Source organism: Phoca vitulina, unplaced genomic scaffold, assembly GCF_004348235.1.
Source record: "Phoca vitulina isolate PV1807 unplaced genomic scaffold, GSC_HSeal_1.0 scaffold5, whole genome shotgun sequence".
Classification (NCBI taxonomy): domain Eukaryota; kingdom Metazoa; phylum Chordata; class Mammalia; order Carnivora; family Phocidae; genus Phoca; species Phoca vitulina.
The window spans coordinates 36763009-36771137 of record NW_022589708.1 but is presented as its reverse complement, the minus strand read 5'-3'; the positions used below and the strand labels follow the sequence as shown (position 1 = coordinate 36771137).

Sequence of the window (8129 nt, the reverse complement as noted above, 5' to 3'; positions counted from 1 at the left end):
CTTTTTTATAGCTGAATAAAATTCCATTATATGTATATGCGTGTGTGTGTGTGTGTATCACATGTTCTTTATCCATTCATCTTTCAGTGGACTCGGGCCCCTTCCATAGTTTAGCTATTGTAAATAATGCTGCAGTGAACATAGGGGTGCATGTATCCTTTTGAGCTGGTGTTTTACTGGGGGTAAATACTGAGTATTGCAATGCCTGGATCAAAGTGTAGTTCTAATTTTAATTTTTTGAGGAACTTCCATACTCTTTTCCACAATGGCTGCATCAGTTTGCATTCTCAACAATAGTGCTAGGGTTCCTTTTTCTCCACAGTTTTGCCAACACTGGTTGTTTCTTATGTTTTTGATTTTAGCCATTCTAACAGGCATGAGGTAATATCTCTTTGTGGTTTTGATTTGCATTTCCCCAATGATGAGGGATGTTGAGCATCCCTTCATGTGTCTGTTGGACATCTGTATGTCTTCTTTGGAGAAATGTTTGTTCATGTCTTCTGCCCATTTTTTAACTGGAATATTTGGTTTCTGGGTATTGAGTTGTACCAGTTCTTTATATATTTTGGATACTAATCTTTTATCGGATATGTTATTTGCAAATATATTTTCCCATTCAATAGATTGTCTTTTAGTTTTGTTGATTGTTTCCTTCACAGTGCAGAAGCTTTTTATTTTGATGTAGTCACAACAGTTTATTTCTGCTTTTATCTCCCTTGCCTCAGGAGACATATCTAGAAAAAAGTTGCTATTGCTGATGTCAGAGATTACTGCCTGTGCTCTCTGCAAGGATTTTTGTGGTTTCAGGTCTCTGAAATATTTAGGTCCTGAATCCATTTTGAGTTTTTTATGTATGCTGAAAGAAAGTGGCCCAGTTTCATTTTTTTACATGTGGCTGTCCAGTTTTCCCAACACCATTTGTTGAAGAGACTATCTTTTTCCCATTGTATATTCATTCCTTCTTTGTCAAAGATTAATTGACTATGTAACTGTGGTTTATTTCTGGGTTTTCTGTTCTATTCCATTGACCTGTGTGTCTATTTTTATGCTTAATTTACTATATAGATTTTTAAAAAGTTGATCCTGTTTTCAAGATTGCCATGGCTTTTCCTGGCTCTTTGTATTTCAGTAAAAATATCAGAACCAATTTTTCAATTTACACATGCACACCCGCACAAACTCCTGGGATTCTTTTTCCAGGGAAGCCACTAAACATATAAACCAATTTGAGAAAACTTAACATCTTTCCAATATTGAATATTATAATCAAAAATGTGGTCTATTCTTCCTTTAATTTATATCTCCATAATTTCTCTCAATAATTTTTATACTTTTCTATTTAGAGATCTTGCATTGATTTATTTCTAGTTTTGTTTTACCTGCTGATGTGATATACAATTACAAAATATATTTTCCAATTGTTTCTTGGTTAAATATATGTAAATGAAGCTGATTTTTAGATTGACCCTACATCCAATAAGTTTGCTAAGTCACATTTAAATTAAATTTAATTGTATTTAAATTTATTTTATTATAAGTGTTTGCAACATTTTATGCAAAGTCCAAGAGCCTTTTTTTCCTCCAATCTTACATACTTTTTCTTGCAGCAATAAGGAACTCAGTGTTAACTGAATCTTACACTCATGAATTAAACCCAATTTGGTGATAATATACAATTTATTTTATGTATCATTGGACTTGGTGTGCTTATCTTTTGTTTAGAATTTTTGCAACTGTGTTTATGAGATACTTTAGGCTACAGTTTTTCTTTCTTGTAATATCCTTGTAGGATCTTTATGTAAGGTGATATGTTCTCAAAACAAAAAAAGTTGTTCATTTTTTTCTATCATCTGTAAGGATTCATGGGTATATTAATAGTATTTCTTTCATAAACATTTGGAAGAATTCACTGATGAAACCATCTGGGTTTGTAGTTAATTTGAGGACAAGTTTTAAATTATGAATTCAATTTATCCAATAGATCAAGCTACAGAGATTTTTTTCTTCTTTCCTAGTTTGCCCTTAAACCTCAAAAGTTATTCATTCCAATACAGAATGTCCAGAGTTCTTTGTCTTTTGGAACTCTTTCTGAATCTTTAGCTACCATGGTAGCGATAGCAAAAAAGCAGAAACACTAATATAAAGAAGAAGCTGGCACATAATCAGATAAAATACTTTCTCAATTCAATTATAGAGATGATCAAAGGGATATTTCACTCTCATCAAGTTAAAAACAAAGAAACTGAAAACCTTCACATGGATTTTCTTAATTTTACATTAACTTTCATTCCATGCTATTATGCTTTACTATTTTTAAGTTAAATACAGAGTTAGAAATGTGTGAAAAAAATTACTTTTCTTCAACCTTGTTAAACAGATATAATGTAAGCAGCTACTAAGAAATCTGGCACAGTGAATAAATTGGCAAATCTTAATCAGATGTGAGTGGTTTTGTCTAATACGTGCTATTATATATTCAATTTTCAAGTTTATACCTTAAAGCAAGTATACGTTTATAAGTATAAATAGTTAAAACATGACATGTATGTAAATACATTTTAATATTTAATCAAAAGTTTACATTTAAAAAATTATACTCTTCTGCTTTATATTCTAGCAGTGAACATATGTTGAATAATATAAAATTCACCTTAGATAAGATTACTAGAACTAAAATGTTGCTAGTGCTATTTTCTTGGTATAACATATAAATTTATTTACTGCACATTATTCATCAGTGATCTTAAAATCATTTAAAATACTTTCACCTTTGATTGTATGGTGTTTCCTAATATTTGTCAATTCCAGGATAAAATAAAATAACTTTGCTAATAACAAAACTCAATGTTTGAAGTTAATTATAATAATTTACATCAAAGCAAGGACTAACTACATCTTCATTTAATAATACAGAAAAGCATTAAATCTAACCTTACATTTTAATTTACATTTTTCCTAAAATACACACTAAAAAAACAGCCAAACACTATATATATATAGTACCCATTATCTCATTAGTGTCAACATTATATGACATCACTATAGATGACATAAAATGTTGCCTAGTTGTTTTCTAGTATTAAAAGGAATCAGCCTTGCTGGGAATTCAGAGACCACAGAAATGTAAGCATGAATGTCTGTTTAAATATCTGATAACACTACTAAATATCTAAGTAAATATGGTAAATTTATGGTGTATAACTTTTTTGAAAAATGTTTTCTAATTCTTACAAAGCCAGAAATGTTTATATAATTATGTGATATTTTTCCACATCAATAACCAGTAGAATAATTATAAATAATGAATAGAGGAAGATTAATTAGCTTGGTAGAAGTACTTTAACTCAGAGCTTAACTCAGTTTAACACAAACAATTCAATACATTAACCTTGATCATTATTCGGTATGTATCCTAGAATTATTAATTTGCAATTTACATGTGTTGAGATTTAAACTTTTTTACACCAATCTAATAGTAAGTTACTGAATTGTCTTCATGTTTTGACTGTTTTTCTCCTGCAGTGGGTCTGACTGAGCCTTGTTTAGATCCCTGCTATATTACCCGTACAAGTCAACACAACAACCAATTCTATATGAACAAATTTGCAACAAATTTAGGACCATTTTTTGTTGTAAATATCATTAGTTCACCTTTGGCAGAACCCAGAACACTTGGAGTATATATATTTTGCTCAGATAAAACACTAAGAAATAATGGTTGTCTCTCAATCAAAGTGGATAAATAGAGACAAAATATTGCACTTGTTTTCCTCTTTTTTCTCTTGCACCCAAGATCAAAATAAGCTCAAACATGAGTCTCATGAGGTGGAAAAAAATCTTCAGAGAGACAATAAGTTGTCCAGGGATGAGAACAAGGCTCTTAGAAAAGAAAACAAGTCCCTTTGGGGAGAAAATAAAGCTCTTCGACAAGAAAACAAAACCTTCCGAATGGATAACCAGTTGATCCGGGAGATAAATCAATCCTTGAGACAGCAAAACGAGGTCCTATGGAAGTTTAAAAATGTGATTTCGGAGAGCCAAAAACCAGCAGGGGAAAAAATCAATGCTTTGAACACAGAAAGAAAGTTTTATTGGCAACAGAATCGAGCCCTGGAAGCTCAGATCAAGGCTCTCAGAGAACAGGAGAAGGCCTTCCAGAATGAGGTGAAAGCTCTTCAGGAAATAAGGTCTCTCCATGAGGAGATAAAAGGCTTGCAACACCAGGAGAGTGCAATCAAGATGCAGGAACAAGCCCTGATGAAAGAAGGAATAGCACTAGAGATGGAAGAACAGGCTTTGTGGAAGGAGGAACAGGCCCTTCGTGAAGAGAACAAGGCTCTTAGAGAAGAAAATAGGGCTCTTCAAGAGGAGGAAAAAGCCCTTCTGGAAGAGGCAAAGGTCCTTGAAGAGTGGAATAAGATTCTTCAGGGAGAAGACAACAAACACACTTGCTGGAAAAATGCACAAAAATAAAACAGAGCAGGAGAAATGTGACCTGAAAACGTAACCAGCAAACCGTGAAGACCATTGACATTCCAGTAAAAATCATTAAAACTTTTGAAGGTGAAATACTGTTGCTGGGATTGAAGTCAAAAGCCTGGAAATTTACAGTACTCAGTATCTGGTCCTGGAAACTAAATAAAGTTCTCAAAAGTTAAAAAAAAAAAAAGGAAATGATTATTTTGGGTTTACTTAGATTTCACACTATTCTTGGAGGTATATATTATTCTAGAATAATCTGCAAAGATGTATTGCTCAAAGCATGACACTGAATGCACAAGGGGTTTTGCCCTTTACTTTCAAAGACATTGGATGAATATTGTAAGAAATTAACAGCACAGTGGAAATATTTGTCTCAAAACTTGATCTTATTGAAATATAAAGTTTTGTATACTTTGTTCATATGTATTGTAAAAAAATATATATATTGTAGAAGAATATCCTGTGCTTTTATGCTTATTTCGGTGATAAAGTTCTATGCTTAGTTCGGTGATAATCAAATATGAGGAATTTTAAAAACAGTGGATAATACAGAAATTGAGTGTTAACCAGCTTTCCCGCTTTCTCTTTATTTTTACTTTCAGTTATTGTCCTCCTTTTGCTTGCTGGGAGGGAGGCTGTTCTACCTTATGAATGTGTTAAAGAAAGAAAGGAAGGAGTGAGAAAGAGTCTCCAAGCTTAAACAGGGGTTTCGGAGTTTGGAATGTGAATGTGTGGAGCAGTTCATAATGAATGTAAATTGGGGAAGGTAGAAATGGATTCTTCAGACGTGTTAATGTTGATAATTGATCTAATTGAATGCTCTTTAAAAATAATTATGCAAAAACTGAGTCACATGGACTCATGGATTTATTACATATGTAGCTATAGGCCACTAGAGTATGGACTACATAGAAGGCTGGTGTGGTACCTTATTTTTCATCATTGCAAATTTGAGCACTTAATTCAGGGTAAATATTTAATGGGATCTATTGAATATAACTGAAGTTTATATCTCTTTCTGATTTTTGTCTGGTGTGGGGGAATGGGAGAATAAGAAAACTATAGGAAGAGAACACTTTTTTGTCTTCCCTAGGTGCTGCCACATCAGCAAAAGACCAACATACATTTATTGAATACCTGTAATTAGCACTCTATTAAGCAAGACATTTACACTTATGTACAAAAAGTGAAAAAAAAGGATTTTAATGATTCCATAGAGTATAAAAAAAGATAAAACACTATTACTTCATTCCTTAAGAAAGACTACCTGCCTGAAAACAGTTTGCTGACCACTGTTTCTTGGAACTTATAATCACCATTTAAACAAAATAATCAGCCTTGGAGAAGACTGAAAAGCAAATTTGTAGATGTATGCTTGACAGATGTGCAGTCCGATTGGGACAGAGAAGAAACACAAAGCCTTTATCATTGTTTCTACCTCAAAGGATATGGAAGAAGCCTGCAGGCAAGAGAACGACCAACTTGGTGTTCTAGGGATTTATGAATATGTGGCTTTATTGCCTACACACTAATTTTGATATTTTATTGTTCATAGAAAAGAGTCCTTGCTCTACAAATTCCCTGCCATAGTATTTAGGTGAAATAAACTATTTTACTCTTTGGTGACGAGGTCAGAAGAGCAGTGTCCATGGCGTGGGTATAGTTACCAATGGCTCCTCTCAGTGAGAAAGCTGTCATTATTGCATCATAGTTAAATCAGCAGCAACTAGGGTTAAACTGTAGGCTTAGTACATACTGATCAGAATTTCAATATCTCCTCTTTGAATTCAAATGCTAACCTGAAAATTGGCACTGCTACAAAGAAATTTTGTTAATCTTTACAGCCCACCTTACAAGTGAAAAATTATATAAGTAGGGAATGGGTTAAAACAACTTATGTTGATATCACTTATCATACATAATGTCTGATATTTTACCCTTACAGACTAATCAAAAGTTTCTACTAAAATTTCCAGTTACTATATTTATGAAATACTATATTGAAAACTGTATTTTTCCATATAATTAGTTGGATACATTTACATGTACATTAAAAAGTTTTCATATTTCTTGTTAGATATCAATTTCATGGAAATTGTGTGTTAAAAAGAGGAAATACTTTTGGATGAAAAATAGGGGCATTCTGATGCTCACAATGAAGGAACTTTATTGTATATGAACTTTCTCTCTTTGTTCATTTCTAGATCTTTCCTCATGACTTCCAGAAAGGATGGTCACCTGAATACCTAATATTTCCAATGGGATTGCCCTTCCACCAGTCCAGTAGTCATTAACTGCAGGAGAGAACAGCTGCATGGATGTTTTAAATATCCTCTTAGAGATAATAGATTGCATAACTTTAAGACAGCCTCAGGTCTAAACCCATATACTAATGTCCATTTATTTAAGGCCACAAGTTCTAGGCTCCCAAGTCCATCCTTCTTTGCTTTGATTTATACTCCATGATGCTCTATATAACTTCTAGTATATCCCAATTCCACATCATTCCTCACCCTCTTGAACATTTTAACAAACCTCCAATATCTTTACCTCTTTTCTGAAAGTTCCTTTGTCTTCTTAACCTAGATAGACCTCAATGATACTGCTCGCTTAGTATGCCTTTCAAGTGAAAGCTTTTAGGCACCAGGCAAAGATGGAGCTAGTGTAGGTTTCCTCATTTCTCCATTTGCAAAAATTTTTATCCTACAAAAGAATTTGTTCCAATGAAGCACATATGAGATACCACTTCTATCTTATGTAATACTTCATATTCAGACTTCCTGGTTGTCTCATTCAGACATTAAAACCTTTGGCATCTGGCTCACAATATTTCTCTCCCCCTCCTCCTGCTTTTACCTCCTCATGACTTCAAACTGCATATAGAGGATTAGTCCAGAAATGTGCTGCTCAGCACCTTGGATCTTTTTTTTTTTAAAGATTTTATTTATTTATTATTTATTTATATTTTTAAAGATTTTATTTATTTATTATTTATCTATATTATTATTAAGACAGACAGAGAGATAGTGATAGAGAGAGGATGAGCAGGGGGAAAGGGAGAAGCAGGCTCTCTGCTGAGCAGGGAGCTCCGACAGAGGGCTCAATCCCAGGACCCTGGGATCATGACCTGAGCTGAAGGCAGATGCTTAACCAACTGAGCCACCCAGACACCCCTTGGATCTTATTTTCAAAAACTATTTCCTCCGTATCACCTTAGTCTCCATCCTCATTGTAATACCTCAACACCTTTATGATTGGCAAGTACACTGATTCTGACCTAATTATCCGGCCAGTGTAGAGTGGTATTTACCTATAGGGAATACTAGTCTCCATTTCACTGTAGTTCTTGTAATGTACCCTACTTAGTCCCAGCCCCCACCAAAGATCTACAAGAATAAGCCAAAGCTATTGCTATATTATCTAAAAATAGTGAGACAAGATATTCAAGGACTGATGGGTACTGAAGCCTGCTAAGAGAGACTGTTCATAATTGGCTCAAAGGGAGGACTGTACACATCTTTTTCCAACTTGACATTTATGATGTCACGTTGGTATCTTCAACTTTGTATACTCCAAATTAAGGCTGGCTCGCTCTTTCTTTTTCTTTCTTTCTTTCTTTCTTTCTTTCTTTCTTTCTTTCTTTCTTT

At 33.5% G+C, this 8129-nt stretch overlaps 1 protein-coding gene across 1 annotated transcript; it reads left to right on the top strand.

Moving 5' to 3' along the window:
* Nucleotides 1–3528: 3528 nt before the first annotated feature.
* On the top strand, nucleotides 3529–4650 carry LOC116631301 (spermatid-associated protein-like). Its single transcript, XM_032402476.1, has one exon. It carries the CDS (start codon nucleotides 3715–3717, stop codon nucleotides 4471–4473), a length of 759 nt encoding a protein of 252 aa, XP_032258367.1. The 5' UTR covers nucleotides 3529–3714; the 3' UTR covers nucleotides 4474–4650.
* Nucleotides 4651–8129: the final 3479 nt, after the last annotated feature.